Genomic DNA, 17127 nt, shown 5'->3' with positions numbered 1-17127 from the left:
CTGGTCCCTTCCCCTCTTCATCTCTCTCTCTCTGCAGCAGATGTGGGGTGGGGGTTGGGGGGAGCCTGGATCCTGCATAAGAGGGGGAGGAAAGAGAGGGGTGCCAGGATTAAAAGGGTTTGAGATGGGGGGCCACACTGAAAGAGGAGGGGGCAGGGCACTGATACCTACATCCAGAAGCCAGCTGATGACGTTAGAGAGAGAGAGAAAATAGGCGAGCCAGCGCCAGTGTGAGAGAGAGAGGGAAAGACGAAGAGGGAACGCCAGGATAGGAGGAGTGGAGGCAGGCAGCCCCCAGACCGTGGCCAGCATCTGCCTGGGCTCTCCTGAGCCACCAAATCCCCCAGGCGGCCTGGACCCCAGGGTCCTCAAAGCTGCCCTGAGGATGGGCACCAGGGCAGTGGTCACGCCCCCTCCTTTGTGGGGGCTGCTGGGCTGCTGTTTCCTCTGTGGCTGGGCTCAGGGGGGTCCGCGATCTCTCCGCTCTCTGCCCCCGCTGTCTTCCGAAGTCAAGCCAGGATCCGTGCCCATCTGGGTGCCCCCAGAGGGGGCTGAGGCAGCCCTGGCTTTTCTCTACTCTGGAGATGCCCAACAGCTGTTGGGGGCCAATTGTAGTGGGCACTATGAAGCGCACGGGGCAGGAGCCAGACCAGGCCTCCCTCCAATCCTACTGGGGGCAGCGGGCACCCTTGCCCAGGCTGCCAATTTTCTCAACATGCTGCTGCAAGCCAACGACATCCGCGAGTCCAGCGTGGAGGAGGATGTGGAGTGGTACCAGGCACTGGTCCGCAGCGTGGCTGAGGGGGACCCACGGGCATACCGGGCCTTGCTGACCTTTAACCCTCCACCAGGGGCCAGCCACCTACAGCTGGCCCTGCAGGCCACCCGGATCAGAGAGCAGACCATCCTTCAGGACCTGTCTGGGAACAGAGTGCAGGAGGAGAGCCTGGCGGGGGACCTGGACATCCCTGCCCTGCAGAAGCGAGTGCTGACCAATGACCTAGGGAGCCTTGGCAGCCCCAAGTGGCCACAGGCAGATGGATACGTGGGGGACGTGCAGCAGGTGAGGCTGTCTCCTCCCTTCCTGGAATGCCAGGAGGGCCGGCTCCGTCCTGGCTGGCTGATCACACTCTCAGCCACCTTCTATGGACTCAAGCCAGACCTCAGTCCAGAGGTCAGGTAAGTGGGTTTGTGCAGGATTTGATGCATTTGTGGGCATGTAGGGATGGGGGACACAAGTCCACCCAGCTGTGCATGGGCCATTTGGCACGAACATGTGTATGTCTGGGGGGAGCACAGATGTGTGCATTTGCATTCAGCTATGCGTGTTTGCAGTTGGCTCTGGGAATCTGTAGCTCTCTCTTGACGCACACAGGTGTGAGTGCACATACTGTGTATGAATCAATCCATTTACACATATTTATCTCGGTGTCTATTTGTATTTATGTGCTTGAGCACATGAAGGAATGCCTGAGCATGTGTACATACAATGGGTATACATATGTAGGCATACCTATATGTAGGTCTACACACGTGTGTGTACAGATGTCTGTATAGACAGGCATAGGTCTTGGCCCCCAGGTCTGAGAAGTGAGTACAAGAAGCTGGAGAGGGATCGACATGGAAGACAGTGACAATCTATGCACCAGGCTTCTCAGAGGAGCCAGGTGGGCACTCCAGAAGTTAAACCTGCTGCTCCCTAGCAACTGAGAGCTGTAAAGGAGGCTTCCCAGGAGGAGGAAAATTCTTGAGGGGCATGGAACCAATGCCTTTTCTGTCCAGGAGTTGGCTGGCTCCCCAGGGTCTCTCCCAATGGCTCTATCAAGCAGGCCCCATTGTCCTGCCTGTCCTGACCCAGGAGCTTGTGATACTCCTCAAATGACTGACCTCCTTGCTCAACCACAGCAAAGAGGGGCTGGGACCCCTAAGGGAGAGGGGGCAGCAAATAGCACAGTGCAGCAGGGATTCAACAATCAACATCTCTCTTCCAGCTCTGTGGCCCCATTCGCTGTTCCCAGCAGGGGTCCCCTCCTCCTGGCAGGCAGCCTGGCTCCTTGTCACCTCTCTCACCACTTGGCCCAGAGCAGGGTTTGGGATGCTGCTGGGCCAGGCAGCTCCAGCTCAGGACTCCTCCATTTCATGTCTCCTGTGCTGTGATCCATTCTGATCTGGCTTGGGCAGAGCGAGGGGGTGGTTAATTGGTGTGTGTGTGTGTGTGTGTGTGTGTGTGTTACATACATGGAGTGGGGAAGTGTGTGTGTGTGTGTGTGTGTGTGTGTGTGTTACATACATGGAGTGGGGAAGTGTGAAAATCCCCTTCAGACAGATTATCAGAGCCCTGGGCTCCTACATGTCTGGACATACACCCTCTCTGCCCATTGTTAGAAACCAGGAAATGATGGGATGTTGAGAAGCTGAGGGGTGTGTGTGGGGGAACAACCCAGTGGGAAGGGGACTGTTGTCCACAAAGACAATCAGAGTTCACAGCACTGGAGAGGTGGAACACGTGCACCTTCCAGGTACCCTGCAGCCACTGTGCTAAAGTTTGCCAAGATTGCAGTGTCCCATGGTCTAGTGCCTGCAGGGGAGGAAAGGTGTGATACCTTTCCTCACCCACCATAAGGGTCACAGCACTCCAGCTAACAAATGTATTTAATCAAAGTTTTACATGACCCAGGAGGCTTCAGAAATGAAGCCCAAAGACCCAGGGAAAACTGTCCATTTTATGCTTCTATTTGATGAAGAATGGACAGTCATGTAGAAATGAGATTGGACATAAAAGAGTCTGATCTAATGGGAATAGACTAAGTGAAGCAATAGGCTGAGAAACCCAGCAAGGCCCATCCAGATTCTTCTTGGTCTCTCTGTGTGGCATTCCTTCCTCCCAGGTGGAGGGCAGGACCCCTCTGGAATGAGGAGTTTATGATCTACTATCAGACGAGGTAGGTCAGAGAATTTCTTTATGGCCAACTCCTACACAGAAAGACAAAGGAAAGTTAGAGTAATATTTCTAGGTTTTATGGCTTGCTCTAGGGGAGAGAGATTCTAGTTTCTATGACCTGCCTTAGGGAAGAGGAATTCCGGTTTCGAAGACTCGCTTCAGGGGAGGAAGAAGGGTGGGAGATCGGAGGGGAGGAGAAGGTCAGAGAGAGCATGCTTCTGAGGCCCTTCAGTTCCAAGTACTCAGCATGCCAAAGTGCCATAATTTGGAGCACTGTTTTCTGAGCCCCAACATGCTCAAGGACACACATGGCCACCTTGGCATCCATCGCTGTGCCCCTAACTGCCAATTCACTGCCCTAGGGGGCAGGTGCAGATGGACGTAGACCTCCAGAGTGTGGACATCAATCAGTGTGCAAGCGGCCCAGGCTGGTATTCTAACACACACCTGTGTGATCTCAACAGCACCCAGGTAAGGAAGAGGAGGATGGGGGGGCTACTAGGATCCTGCCTCCCTCCCCCTTTCCCATCACTGCCACCACCCAGCTCCCAGAAGTGGGTGCCCAAGCCACCCCAGCATCTCAGAGCTTCAAGGGAGTCCCAAGTGACAGGCAGTGATGAGACACCAGGCTTTTTAAAAGTGAGGCCATTTACACCCTCCCGATCCCTCCACTCCTGTCCAAGAAGGCCACCCCTTATTCCTTTGAAATCTCAGTGTCCCTCTCTGCTCTCCTTTCTGGTACTCAGTGCTCCAGGATCCTTCTCCAGGGCCCCTCCTTGAGCCTCCATTAATCATCTCCTTTCCTTCCCCTGGATCACATTCTCCATGTCAACACAGCTCTTCCTCTTTGCCCACAAAGGATGCCCCATTAGCGTTTGTTGAAATAAATGCAATTGCTAGTTGGGGTATGGGAGGAATCTAACCAAAGAAGCTTGATGAGGTCTGGGACTCGTGAAGGTGATGGAACCCAGGCCAGACGCAGGCAGTATCAGGGCCGTGGGTGCAGGCCAATCAGAATGGTGGACAGCACTGGCTGGAAATTTTGCAAGCCCAATTCTGGGAAGTGGGTAGGCCAGTGAACGCATCCGCTCCATCATTACTCTGACTGCTCGTTCCTGAGCTGAACTGAAGCCAAGGTGAGCCCTGAAGCCTGCTGGAGCTGGTGGACATATCGCTGTGTGTGCACAGGTGGCCTACTGCTCTTCAGGGCATAGGTGTTTGGAGCTATAGGCCCAGGGATGGAGAAGGGCTCCCATTGTCTGGCTCACTTTTTAACCAGCCATATTCCCTTCTCTGGGTGCACATTTGTCTCACTGTGCAGACTGTGGCAGGAACAGAGTACATCCCAGTGGTCCAGGCAAGAGGGGAAGCTGTGCCATGATTTCATAACCACCACCCTCTAATCCTTCCAGGTGCGGTCAGGAGCTGGATATAGAATCTCCCAAGGTTAACCCCTTCCTTTGCCCCACCAATGTCTGTTCCCAGCCACTCCCCACAACAGATCTGACCTCATCTATGTGCTCATCCTCCCTGCCTGGCTCTGAGGACTGCTCTGTCCCCTGCCAGGCAAACATCAATGGGCAGAGGTGGAATAAAGGGCTGGCCTTGGCATCCCACCAGCCTGGCATTAGCCTGGCATTAGGGCAGGGGAAGGCAGTTTCGTGCCAAAGCCAGATGGCCCCTGACGGAGAAAGCTGCTCTGTGGGGGCCTTTTCAACCCACCTGTGTGCCAGAGGGAGGCTAATGGGGACCCTTTGAAGCAGGATGTAGGCACACAAGGTGTGGTTGGGCACAGAGCTCTCCCCGCTTCCACCTCCTCCCCCTGTACTCTGCCCTAGCAACAGCTGGGCACTAGGAAATGGGATGTATGAGGCTCCTGCCCCAGTCAGTCTGAACAAAAGGGTGATCTATCCCCATACTTTTTGCTCGGGGTCTCTTTGTGAAGTGAGGCAACAGCAAGGGCTAGGGCAGGGTTCCCACAGAGGGAAGGGTTCCCAAGGACTAGCGAGGGCTTCTGGAGGGATGCTCTAGTGCAGACCCAGGTGCCATGGATAGGTCTCTTCCCAGGAGGGAAAGCTCTTTCAGAGAAAGCTCCATATAAGTACGCATTGTGTTTGTCGTCCCCACAGTGTGTCCCCCTGGAGAGTCAGGGCTTTGTCCTTGGCCGATACCTCTGCCGCTGCCGACCTGGATTCTACGGGGCAAGCCGCTCTGGGGGTATGTAACTGTGGTGGGGACCAGGTGTGTGTCTCACAGGCTAGGCTGGGCAGGAGGGTGCATCTGGGGAAGAAAGGCTGGGTGGGCTGAGACTCTGGGAGGAAACTCGTGGAGCAAGGGCAGATCGAGAGGAGCGGGGGAGGCAGGCAGGGCCCAGTTTGGGGGTGTCTGCACCTTCTCAGAATGAGCCCACAGCATGCAGATGTGATGCAAGCTGACCTCCCAGTGAGCCCTAGCCTGGCATCACCTCTGCTACTGCCCTGCTCTCCCCAGGGAGTACCCACTCCCTCTTATCCCTGGGGCCACAGACCATAGGAGGGGAGGGAGAGGGCTGTGGTGACCATTAGGAGAGAAGGCTAGGATCTCGGGATGCCCTAGCCATGCCCCACTCCCTGCACCCATCTTGTTCTTTATAGGGTTAGAGGACAGTGCCACCCAGACTCCTGGGCAATTCGGGTCCCTACAAGGCAGCTTTGGGAGGCTGCTGCGGTGCCAGCCGTGTCCTGAGGGCTGCACCAGCTGCATGGATGCCACGCCGTGCCTGGTGGAGGAGGCCCTGGCACTGCGAGCAGCAGTGCTAGCCTGCCAGGCCTGCTGCATGCTGGCCGTCTTCCTGAGCATGCTGGTCTTCTACCGCTGCCACCGACGCAAGGCAAGGAAGGCTCCCACATCTCTCTCCTGCACACATGTCCTACCCATCTCAACCGCAGACTACCTAAGACTAGAACTCAGGAGAAGTGGGTTCCAGTCTTGATTCTAAATCTCACTATGTGACATTAGGCAAGTGACACCTTAGACCTGTTTCCTTATCTGTAAAATGAAGGCATTGGACTTGATTCAACAAATGCCAGTTGAGTATTCTAAGCAAAAACTGCCTAGGCACTAGAGGAAGTGATCTGCACCTTCATGGAGCTCCCAGTTTAATGGAGCAAGCAAACATGTAGATAAAATGACAGCACATGAGACAGCGGCAAGGATGGAGGTGTCTGTCAATTGCTGTGGGAGCTCAGAAAAGGATCCGGCCATCCTGCCTGAGATGGCATGAGAAAGACTTACTGGAGAACATGACATTTGAGGCAGGCTTGAAGGTGAACTGGATGTCACTGGGCCGAGAAGGGGTATCGTATTCTAGACAAGGGAGCAATCTGACACAGAGCTTGGAGGAGTGCATGAGATCCCTTCTAGCTCCAGCAACCTCTGATTTGAGCCCAGCTCTGCAGCAGGGCCCGGGGTGGGACTGGGAAGGCACGGGGCTCGGGTGGAGTCGGGGGGCTGTGTGAAACCTTGGCCTCGCCAGGCTTACTGCCACTGGAGCTGGGCCTGGGCTGGGAGTGGGGGCGTGGCTGTGACAGAGAAGGCAGAACTAGCATTACAGGGCCACTGAGTGACCCCTCAAACGGGCCCGAGAGCCTCTGGCACCAGTGTCCAGGCTCCGTCCTCCCACTGCCCTGCTCACATGCCTCTCTCCTGGGTTCACAGAGGATCTGGGCGTCTGGAATTGTCCTGCTGGAAACCATCCTTTTTGGATCCCTGCTCCTCTACTTTCCTGTGAGTCTGTGCCCAGAGGCTGCCCTACCCGCCAGGATCCCCCACAGCCCCAACCTGGCACCCTCCAAACCCCAGAACCCCTCCTCTTCCTGCCTCTTGGGGTGAGACCTCAGATTCCCCCTACTCACACCCACAAATGGCAGCCTGGTCTACTAAGTTCTGAAGCCAAACAGCACCAGGCTTAAAAGAGCTCTATGACCCGTGGTGTGATTTAGGACAGGTTACCTAACCTCTCTGATAAGCTGCTCCTCTACAGGATGGAGGAGATGCTGCCTCTACTGCAGGGCCACTGGGAGGGTTAGCGGCATGCTTAGCACAGGCCCAGCACGTATAGAAGCACAGTGAGAGCAGAGATTTTTGCCCCCTTCCCCCAGGTCTTTATCCTGTACTTCAAGCCCAGTGTATTTCGCTGCATCGCCCTCCGCTGGGTCCGGCTGCTGGGTTTTGCCATCGTCTATGGCACCATTACACTCAAGCTGTACAGGTAGGGCCTGGGGCGGACCTTGTTCTCACACTGCTCACCCCAGGCCACCCTGGCTCATTTATGCAACGGAGTTTTCCAAAGCCAGACCCTTACCAGCTCCACTCCCCTGTGCCCCCAAGGCCTACCCCCATCACTATAGCCTTCCCTCCCACGTAACTTTTTGGGGGTAAGAGGCAGCAATGGACCATGCAAAGGATGGGAGGACAGGGAAGGCGGGGGGAAGCAATGGATGGAGGCCAGGGCTCTGGCCCCCTCTTTGCGGTCCTCCCCTATCCTCTCATCCACCATCGGTACCCTAACCCTTGTAGGGTGTTGCAGCTGTTTCTGTCTCGATCGGCCCAGCGGGTCCCCCATCTGAGCAGCGGGCGGCTGCTGCAGCGCCTGGGACTGCTCCTATTGCTCGTGCTGGGCTTCCTGGCCGTGTGGACAGTGGGCATCCTGGAGCGAGGCATCCAGCACGCCCCTCTGGTGATCCAAGGCCACACTCCCACTGGCCGCCACTTCTACCTCTGTCACCACGACCGCTGGGACTACATCATGGTTGTGGGTGAGCTGCTTCTGCCAAACACAACCTCACTCTGGTCCCTGGCTCTGCACCTCCAGGGGCTTCCTGTCCTGGCTCTCCCGCCTTTTACCCAGAGCCCTGGCCCAGGCACCCACCCCCCAGCACCCTACAAAGGGGAGGCACAGCTGCTGAGGCAGTGCCACTCTCCCTCCCCACCTCCCCACAGCTGAGATGCTGCTCCTGTGCTGGGGCAGCTTCCTCTGCTACGCCACTCGGGCTGTCCTCTCGGCCTTCCATGAGCCACGCTACATGGGCATCGCCCTGCACAACGAGCTGCTGCTCTCTGCTGCCTTCCACACAGCCAGGTGAGGATGGACCCACCTGTCCATGACTCCTCCCACCCGAACACCACTCCTCACCTCTCCCAGGAAAGGGTGCTCCCAGCCCACAGCCATCCTGGCAACGCTGCTATGCCACAGCAAGATGAGGGAAGCCCTCACCTGTAGCTCTCTCCCTACCCCACAGATCCCCACCAAGGTGAGGAGGCCCCCACACACAAGAGGAAGTGCTCCTAACTCCTCTCCCACTCCTAAACCACCTCTCGAGCACCCCCAGCACACCCTTCCCACACATGCTCAGTTCCCCTGCCTTCTCCCTCTCACTCCTTAGCTGTAACGGCAGCAGGCCTGCTGTGTGTGTGCCCATAAGGACCCGGTCCTGCAGCAGAGGACCACAGGGTGGTACTTGCAGAGCTGTGGGGCACAATCCTGTACTATAGGCAGCCAGAGAAGGCAAGATGGAGTAGCCTGGGAGGGCTTCCCAGAGGTGGGGACTGACATGAGCCTCGAGCTAGGACCTACATCCTGGAGAGGGCAAGAGAAAGAGCACCCTCCTCACCCCATGGACATCAGGGCTGGGGCTGGGAGAAGAGCCAGAGAGAAGGTGAGGTGGAAGAGGCTACTCTCACCTTCAATGACAATCCCTCTCCCACCCCACACCCAGGTTCATGCTGGTTCCCTCCCTGCACCCGGACTGGACCCTCCTCCTCTTCTTCTTCCACACCCACAGCACAGTCACCGCCACACTGGCTCTGATCTTCATCCCCAAGGTGAGGCCTTCCCCGCCCGCATGTGAGGCAGACCCCAGCCCCCTTGTAAGGGGCAGTGTGGATCTGCCGTGCCACGGTGCCCTCTCCAGTCCAGGGTGAGGATAACAGAGGGGCTGGGGGTGCGTGAGCTGAGCGACAGGGGCCCTAAGCAAACTCTGAAAACCTACTCGGAAGCTGTCAGAAAGAGAGGTGAGGGAGCTGAAGGACATGGCTAGGAACTGTAGGGACAGGGGGTTGGGACCACCCTGGTCTCTGAGCCAGAGAAGGTCAGGGAGGATGGGGGAGTAAAATTCTATGGACTCTGGGAATTCCAAATCAGAGGAGGAGGCAAAGATTCACAAAGTAAAGACACATTCCACAGGGAGGTGAGAGTAGGAGTGGACAGGGAGCCAGGGGGAGTCTTTTTCCCACTCATACATGCCCGCCAGTTCTGGAAGCTGGGGGCTCCACCCCGGGAGGAGATTGTGGATGAGGCGTATGAGGACGAGCTGGACCTGCAGCGCTCAGGCTCCTACCTCAACAGCAGCATCGCCTCAGCCTGGAGCGAGCGCAGCCTGGACCCTGGAGACATTCGGGTAGGTGCAGCTCTCCCAGTCCCCTGCTGATGCCAGCTTTCAGGGACTGGGCAGAGGGAGCACAGCTGCCCTGCCACCTGGGCTGTGTGCCACTGCAGGTCCCCTCCCCTGCCCCTAGCTTTCCCTCTAAGACCTGTCCCCCCTTCTCCACCACTGCCCTGATTCCTGTGACTCTATTGAAAGGAGGCCACACACCACCCAAGTGGAAAGACCCTCCAAAGGCCCAGGACACAGATCTTGGAGGCCAGGCCACCTGGCAAACTAGAAGCAGAGTTGAGAGAGGAGCCCTACTGCCTGGGGTCCTCCACTCACTCAGCAGGGGCACCGTGGAGGGCACACTAAGAAACCCCTCAGTCCCCAGCGAAGCAGGACGGTTGGTGACCCTAGGGCCAGCCATGGATTTGGGTAGTTCAGGCAGTGAGTAGCCACCAGGATTTCCACAGCAGGATCCCCTTTCCTGGGACCTGGAAGGTCTTAGAGAAAGGAAGTTCTTCCTGGGTCTTACATTGGAAGAGCCTGGTTATTCTTACTTTTCTGCTCAAAGGTATCACTATAGTCACAGGAACTAATGAGAGGCTCAGTGGGTAGAAAGTAAGGAGAGCTGGCAGTCTTAAGCCCATTGTTTTATAAAACCTAAAGGAATGGAACCATCTTGGGAAGCCATGTTGTCCATCCTCCACCTCCACTGGGGCCCCCTCCACACCTGACTTGTTTATAGCCTCACAAAGGAGAGTCTTCCCACCTCCCAGTTCCTTCCTCATCCCAGCTGCCTGGCTTGCTTCCCCCTTGTGTCCTCCTCACCATCTGATCTCCGCCTGCCCTGCCTTCTGCCCTGTCTCGGGTCAAGGCTGAGTTGCCCCCACTCAGCTGAGGCCAGGGAGCACCCAGAGCACCCTGGCACAGCAGCCACACTCATGGCCTTCCACGTTTCAGAGCATCAGCCAATCTGCTCCCCCTACGCTGGCTGAGAAGAGATTCAGAACATAAAAGACTTACAAAGCCCCACTCCATCACCTACACCCAAATACTGCACATTTCATGTCCATTAGTCCCGTCAATTTCTGTTTTTTCTGTTTTGTTATGTTTTTTGAGACAGGGTCTCACTCTGTTGACCTGGGTAGAGTGCAGTGGTGTCATCGTAGCTCACTGCAGCCTCAAACTCCTGGGCTCGAGTGATCCTCTTGCCTCAGCCTCCCAAGTAGCTGGGACTATAGGCGACAATACCACACCCCACTAATTTTTCTATTTTTTATAGAGATGGGGTCTCACTCTCGTTCAGACAGGTCTCAGATTCCTGACCTCAAGCGATCCTCCCACCTTGGCCTCCCAAAGTGCTAGGATTATAGGCGTGAGCCACCACACTTGGCCCCATCAATTTCGTATCCTTGATCAGCCAGGTAGCCTCGCTTTACAGAAGATGCAGAGGCTCAAAGGGCTCAAGAAAACAGTCTCGAAGCACACGTGGGTCAGCAGTCTCCCCCAAGCTAGGGACCTCCCCCACCAGACCACAGCGCCCCAGAGAAGGGAGTATGCTCTGAGTCCTCGGAGCTGCATGGATCTAGCTCAGGCCTAGGTTGGCACTGTTCTTGTAGGAACGAAGAGGTAAATTCTGAGAGTTTTAAAACGAAGGAAGGGACACAACTTGACAGAAGAGATCCCCAGAGAAGATGGTCTAAATAAGGGCCGAGGGGGAGAACAGTGCAGCCAGGGGTAGGGAGAGCTCACCGGAGGCTCTGCTTGTGTCCCTTCCCTCCCCTCCCCACAGGATGAACTGAAGAAGCTCTATGCCCAGCTTGAGGTCCACAAGACCAAGGAAATGGCCGCAAACAACCCTCACCTGCCCAAGAAGCGGGGCAGCTCACGCCAGGGGCTGGGCCGCTCCTTCATGAGGTACCTGGCCGAGTTCCCCGAGGCCCTGGCCCGGCAGCACTCCCGGGACTCAGGCTCCCAAGGTCGCAGCAGCTTGCCAGGCTCCTCCCGCCGCCGGCTCCTCAGCTCCAGCCTCCAGGAGCCGGAGGGGCCACCAGCTTTGCGCAAGTCCCGCAGCACCTATGACCAGCACAGGGAGCAGGACCCACCTCTCCTCGACTCACTGCTGAGGAGGAAGCTGGCCAAGAAGGCCCCACGAGGAGAGAGCCGGGAGTCAATGGAGGGGCCTCCTGCCCCTCCTGCCCTGGGCTTCAGGTCGGCCAGCGCCCACAACCTGACTGTCGGAGAGAGGCTTCCCAGAGCCCGGCCCGCCTCCCTGCAGAAGTCACTCAGTGTGGCTGGCTCCAGGGAAAAGGCCCTGCTCATGGCCAGCCAGGCCTACCTGGAGGAGACATATCGGCAGGCGAAGGAGCGAGAGGAACGAAAGAAGGCCGAGGCAGTCATGGCGGCCATGGCGAGCCCGGTGCGGAGGCCATCGGCCAGAAGGCTGCCCCAGGCTCGAGGGGCCCCCCTGTCAGCCCCACCTTCCCCTGCCAAGAGCAGCAGCATGGACAGTTCTTATGCCTCAGGGAAGCTTCACGAGGAGGCTGGAAGGAGGCCGCCCCACCTGCCCATCCGGCACCAGGTCTCCACACCCATCTTGGCCCTGTCTGGGGCCTGCCTGGGAGAGCCAAGGATGCTGTCTCCCACCTCCAGCTTGGCTCCAGCTCTGATGCCAGCTCTAGCCCCATCCCCAGCCCCTGCCCTGGCACCAGTTCCAGCACCCCCGCAAAGCCCCAGCTTACTCACCTTTATCTGCCCCTGGGAAAATGCAGAACTGCCAGTCAAGAAAGAAAATGTAGCCCAGGAAGTCCCCCCAGGGCCAGAGCGAGGCAGCCACTCCCCTGCCCCACCTCGAGCCAGGTTCTGGAGGGCCCTCTCCATTGCAGTAGAGAAAAAGGGGCCTGGGGAGAATGAGATGGACACAGAAGACAGGCATCTCCAGGGAGAAGCTGATGACGTGGATGAGGACAGGCCAAAAATCTTTTCTAAATCACACAGCCTCCAGGCCCCTGCTCAGCAGGGTTCCATGCGCAGCCTGGGACTGGCTATCAAAGCTCTGACCCGCTCTCGGAGCACATACAAAGAGAAGGAGGGTGGGGAGGAGAGTCCTGAGGGGGAGACGAGCAGAGCTGCAGCACAGAGTGCAGGGACGGCCTCCAGGTCTCCCAGGCTGGGTCGGCCCAAGGTGGTGAGCAAGCAGGCTGCCCTTGCCCCCTGTGACGATGAGGAGTCCCTCCAGAACCAACAGAATGCTCACACAAGTAGAATGCTCCAAGTCTGTCAACAGGACGGCAGCAGGGAACAAGAGGACAGAGGCAAGAGGACATCCCAAGGTCTAGGGGAGCGGAAAGTTGAGAAAGCAGGTAAAACAGGGCCTGTCACACTGAGGCAAGTTTTTAGGGACAAAAATGCTGAGCAAGCAAAAGAAGCCCCCGTGGGATGGCGGGAACCGCCCAAAGCTGGCCTCCGGTCCCTGGGCAGTGCTGACCACAGGGTGGCGGATATATGCCCCTGGGAAGTCACCGAGTCAGAAACATGTCACCCAGACAGTAGCAACAAGGCCGAAATCTGCCCCTGGGAGGTGAGTGAAGGAGGCCCTGAGACGAGGGCATTAAGACAAGCTCCAGATGCCTCCCAAGAAGAGCGGGGGAAAGCCCCCGAAAAATCAGAGCCCAGAGATGTGGTTGCCATTGCACGGAAAAAGCCAGAGAGGCTGGTCAGGGGACAGGAAGCAGTGTGTCCCTGGGAGACCGCTGAGCCTGGAGGTCTGTTCCCTCAGTCATCCCCTCAGGACTCTGACAGAAGCAAGCGTGCGTCGGAGGCGGTGGGCAGTGTGGAGGCTAAGAAGGTGGCGAAGGCAGAGCTGTGTCCCTGGGAGGCAAGTGAAGGAGGAGAGGACGGGAAACCCGCCCAGGACGGAGTGAAGGAGCTCCCCCAGGAAAAGCAGAAACCCCCGGAGAAAACAATCTTTTGGAAAGAATACACACTGCGGGGAGGCTTGGAGTCTCTTGGCCCATGGGAGAGTACAGATTTTCGGGGCCCCTCGGCAGTCTCAATTCAGGCCCCAGGAAGCCCAGACTGTTCGGGGAGTTTGGACGGCAGCACTGCGGAGGTGTGTCCACAGGAGGCAGGAGAAGCTCCTGCTATCAGGAAAGCAGAGATCTGTCCCCAGGAGCTGGATGGTGAGGTAATGGGGCAGGAAATGCTGAGTCAGGGGACAGGTAGAGAATCTCTCCAAGAAAAGGAAAAAGCCTCTGGAAAAGGAAGCTTTGGAGAGATGGGGGAACAAACTGTGAAAGCAGTGCAGAAATTAAGTCAACAGCAGGAACCAGTATGTCCCTGGGAGAGCACAACCCCTGGGTACTCTAGCCCATGTCTAGAGAATTCCTCATCCCAACCTGGTGGCCAACTCCTAAGCAGTGGAGAAAGCAGAGCACAGGTGTGTCCCTGGGAAGATCTCAAGCCAGAGGTACAGGACAAAGCAGAAATCTGTCCCTGGGAGGTGAATGAAAGAACAAAAGAAAACTGGACATCAGGACAGGAACCAAAAGGAGGCGAATCTCAAAAGGACAAGGAGGAAACGCCTGGAAAATCAGGAATCAAAGATGTCAAAGCTTGGGAAAAGCCCGAGGGGCAGATCCAAAAGCAGGAAGCAGTCTGTCCCTGGGAGAGTGTAGACCACAACAGGTTCCCCTCACAACCAGGTCCTCGAGGCACAGACAGACTCCCAACCACTGTCCAGATGTCAGGCGGTGTGGGGAGCAAAGCTGCTGAGATCTGCCCCTGGGATGTGGAGGAAACCCCCACTGCTGAGAAGGCAAAGATCTGTCCCTGGGAGGTGGATGCTGCTGCAGGGGAGGAAAGGGCTCTGGGAGCTGAGGCCACTAAGAAGTGTCCAGACTATATAGGAAAGACCTCTGCAGATTCTGGACCCAAGGAGACAGATATTACAGCTCCAAAGAAGCCAGAGAGGCCAGCCCCGGAGCGGGAGGTGGCCTGTCCCTGGGAGAGCTTGTGTCCAGGGGACTCCTCTCAGCATTCAGACGCTCTGGGTGCTGACCAGACAAGAGTTGGGGACCAGGATCTGGACCATGTGGGGTGCAAGCCAGCTGAGGTGTGTCCCTGGGAAGTACAGGAAGCTCCTACCAGTGAAAAAGCCAAGATCTGTCCCTGGGAGGTGAATGAAGGAGCTCCTGGGAAGGAACTAGAACAAGAGATGGGGAGTGAATCAGCAGGGCAGAGGGAGAAAACTCTAGAAAAGGCGAGACTCACCTCCCTGGGAGAAGGCATGTCAAAATGGGTGGCAAAACTGAGTCAAGAACAAGAAGCTATTTGTCCTTGGGAGAACAAGGACTTGAGGGAATCCTCTGCTCAGGCTTCCAAGGTCTTAGACTCTTCCAGCAGCACGAGCAGCAAACTGGTAGAGGTGCATTCCTTGGAAGCAACAGAGAAGGGGGACCTGAGACAAGTCCCAAAGACAGGCTCCCTCCCAGAACACATAACCCAAGAAGAATCTCCTGCTTCAAAAGCAGAATTCACTACTGATGACGGGGGAAAAAGCAACAAGCTACAATCTGTCTGTCCGTGGGAGAGCATGGCCCCAGCAGGTTCTTTCTCCCACCCAGACAGCCAGCACCCTCAGCAGCCTAAAGCCAGCTCCCAGGGACTGGTCAGTGTTGGGAGCAGGGTTGTGGAGGTGTGCCCGTGGGATGCTCCCGACCCAGATGTGTATAAACCTGACAGCAGCGCCAAGGCCGAGATCTGTCCCTGGGAGGTGGCTGAAAGAAGCCCTGTAAAAGGAGTATCAAGACAGGATGGAGAAGGGGAATCTCAAGAAGAGAAAGGCAGAGCCCCAGAAAAGCCAGAGCCCAAAGGCATGCCAGTTCAGAAAGAGCCAGAGACAGCAGACTTGGGGAAGCAGGAGGCTGTGTGTCCTTGGGAGAGTCAAGATTGTGGGGGTCGATCTTCTGACAGAAGCAAAGGCAGTTCTGAGGCAGCAGGCAGCGTGGGAGCCAGGGTAGCAGAAGTGTGTCCGTGGGAAGTAGAAGAGGCTCCCTCTGCCAAGAAAGCAGAGATCTGCCCTTGGGAGGTGAGTAAAGAAGCAGCAGAGGAACAGGGGCTGGAAGAGGAGGCAGGCAGAGAATCACAAGGGCAAGGAGAGCTGTTCCTTCAGGAGGCAGGGGCTGGAGGGGCTGGAGAACACTTTTCAAAAGCAGCAGCAAAACGCAGCAGCGAGCAGGAGACAGTCTGCCCCTGGGAAGGCACAGACTCAGGGGGGCCCGTCCCCCCATCAGGTGCTCCGGACACTGAACAACCCAAAGTCAGCCCCCAGGGAGCAAGCAGTATGGGGAGCAGGATGGCAGAGCTGTGTCGATGGGAAATCACTGATCCAGAAGGAAATAAAATAAAGGGCACCATGGCAGACATCTGTCCTGGGGAGGAACCCGGAGCTCCATCTGAGGAACCTGGCCTCCTGGCTTTAACAGCAACTCAGACAGAAATTATCCTCACAGCCCCTGAGAAGCCACTATGCCTTTCAGTCCATGGACCTCTGGATCACCTCCTTCCAGAAAGCAAAATCCCCCGCCCCAAGGCAAGCCAGCCAGCCAGTGCTTCCACTCTAGAAGGTGTCAGAGAACTTCAGGTACCTTCAGTGCTTGAGCCATTGACCAGCTTAGCCCCAGAGCCAGGTCTACAAGAAGCTGAGGCTCAGAAGTCTTCCTCCTTAACTGAAGACCAAGGACAAGTAGCTTTCGAAACTCAAAATGAAAAAGTCATCCCTCCAACTGTCTATCCTTGGGACTGGGAGTAACAGATCCATCAGGTGAGGTTAAACACAGAGCTAGCTTTCTGGAACCAAGGTCCTTTCCAAGTCCAAGTGTTCCCAAAGAGCTGAATCAAAGACAACTTGGCCATTTCCCCTCCTTGGTAAGGCCAGAAGTCAACTCATTCCAAAGACAAATTGTGTAAGAAGAGTGCAGCTTGGACCCCAATGGAAAGGCCCACCTTCTCTTTACTTTTTTTTTTTTTTTGAGACAGAGTCTCACTCCGTTGCCAGGGCTAGAGTGCCGTGGTGTCAGCCTAGCTCACAGCAACCTCAAACTCTTGGGCTCAAACAATCCTTACTGCCTCAGCCTCCCGAGTGGCTAGGACTATAGGCATGCACCACCATGCCCAGCTAATTTTTTCTATATATTTTTAGTTGTCAGGTTAATTTCTTTCTATTTTTTAGTAGAGATGGGGGTCTCGCTCTTGCTCAGGCTGGTCTTGAACTCCTGACCTTGAGCGATCCTCCCGCCTCAGCCTGCCAAAGTGCTAGGATTACAGGCGTGAGCCACCGCACCCTGCCTCTCTTTACTTTTACTTTGCTTCTAAAGACCCTTCCCATTCATCTAGAGAACTCAACACAAGCCATCTGAGTCCGGACGCTCACTTGTAAAGCCACTGTTAGGGATGAAAGGAAGTCAGCCATGCCTAGCCTGTGTTCTCTCTTAGGGAGACCCAGTTCTTCCCTGAAGTCTACAGAGGACCATTTTTTGAGAAACTAAATCTCATAAGGTGCTGGCAACATAGGGACTGTGGACTATAGAACACTATAAAAGTCACCACAGGAAGCTAACGAAGCCATTTAACTCAAGTTGAAAGATAAATTGGGGGAAAAACTAAAATGACTCGAAATAGGTGCCTGAAATGCCTTAAGGGCCTTGTCATTTTGACTTTAAATCTCCCATTTCTGCTTTACTGCTTCTCATACCTGCCCTGCCAGCAGCTGAGTAG

At 56.2% G+C, this 17127-nt stretch overlaps 1 protein-coding gene across 1 annotated transcript; it reads left to right on the top strand.

The window, feature by feature from the left end:
• The first annotated feature begins 385 nt into the window (after positions 1–385).
• Positions 386–16162, top strand: GPR179 (G protein-coupled receptor 179). The gene is made up of 11 exons (XM_045526319.1): positions 386–1179; positions 3304–3412; positions 5071–5158; positions 5575–5810; positions 6638–6706; positions 7081–7190; positions 7499–7737; positions 7922–8060; positions 8698–8803; positions 9232–9378; positions 11144–16162. Exons 1-11 carry the CDS (start codon positions 386–388, stop codon positions 16160–16162), a joined length of 7056 nt encoding a protein of 2351 aa, XP_045382275.1.
• Positions 16163–17127: the final 965 nt, after the last annotated feature.

This window comes from Lemur catta, chromosome 15, assembly GCF_020740605.2.
Source record: "Lemur catta isolate mLemCat1 chromosome 15, mLemCat1.pri, whole genome shotgun sequence".
NCBI classification, from domain to species: domain Eukaryota; kingdom Metazoa; phylum Chordata; class Mammalia; order Primates; family Lemuridae; genus Lemur; species Lemur catta.
The sequence above is the reverse complement of the archived record's forward strand: the minus strand, read 5'-3'. Positions and strand labels throughout refer to the sequence as shown.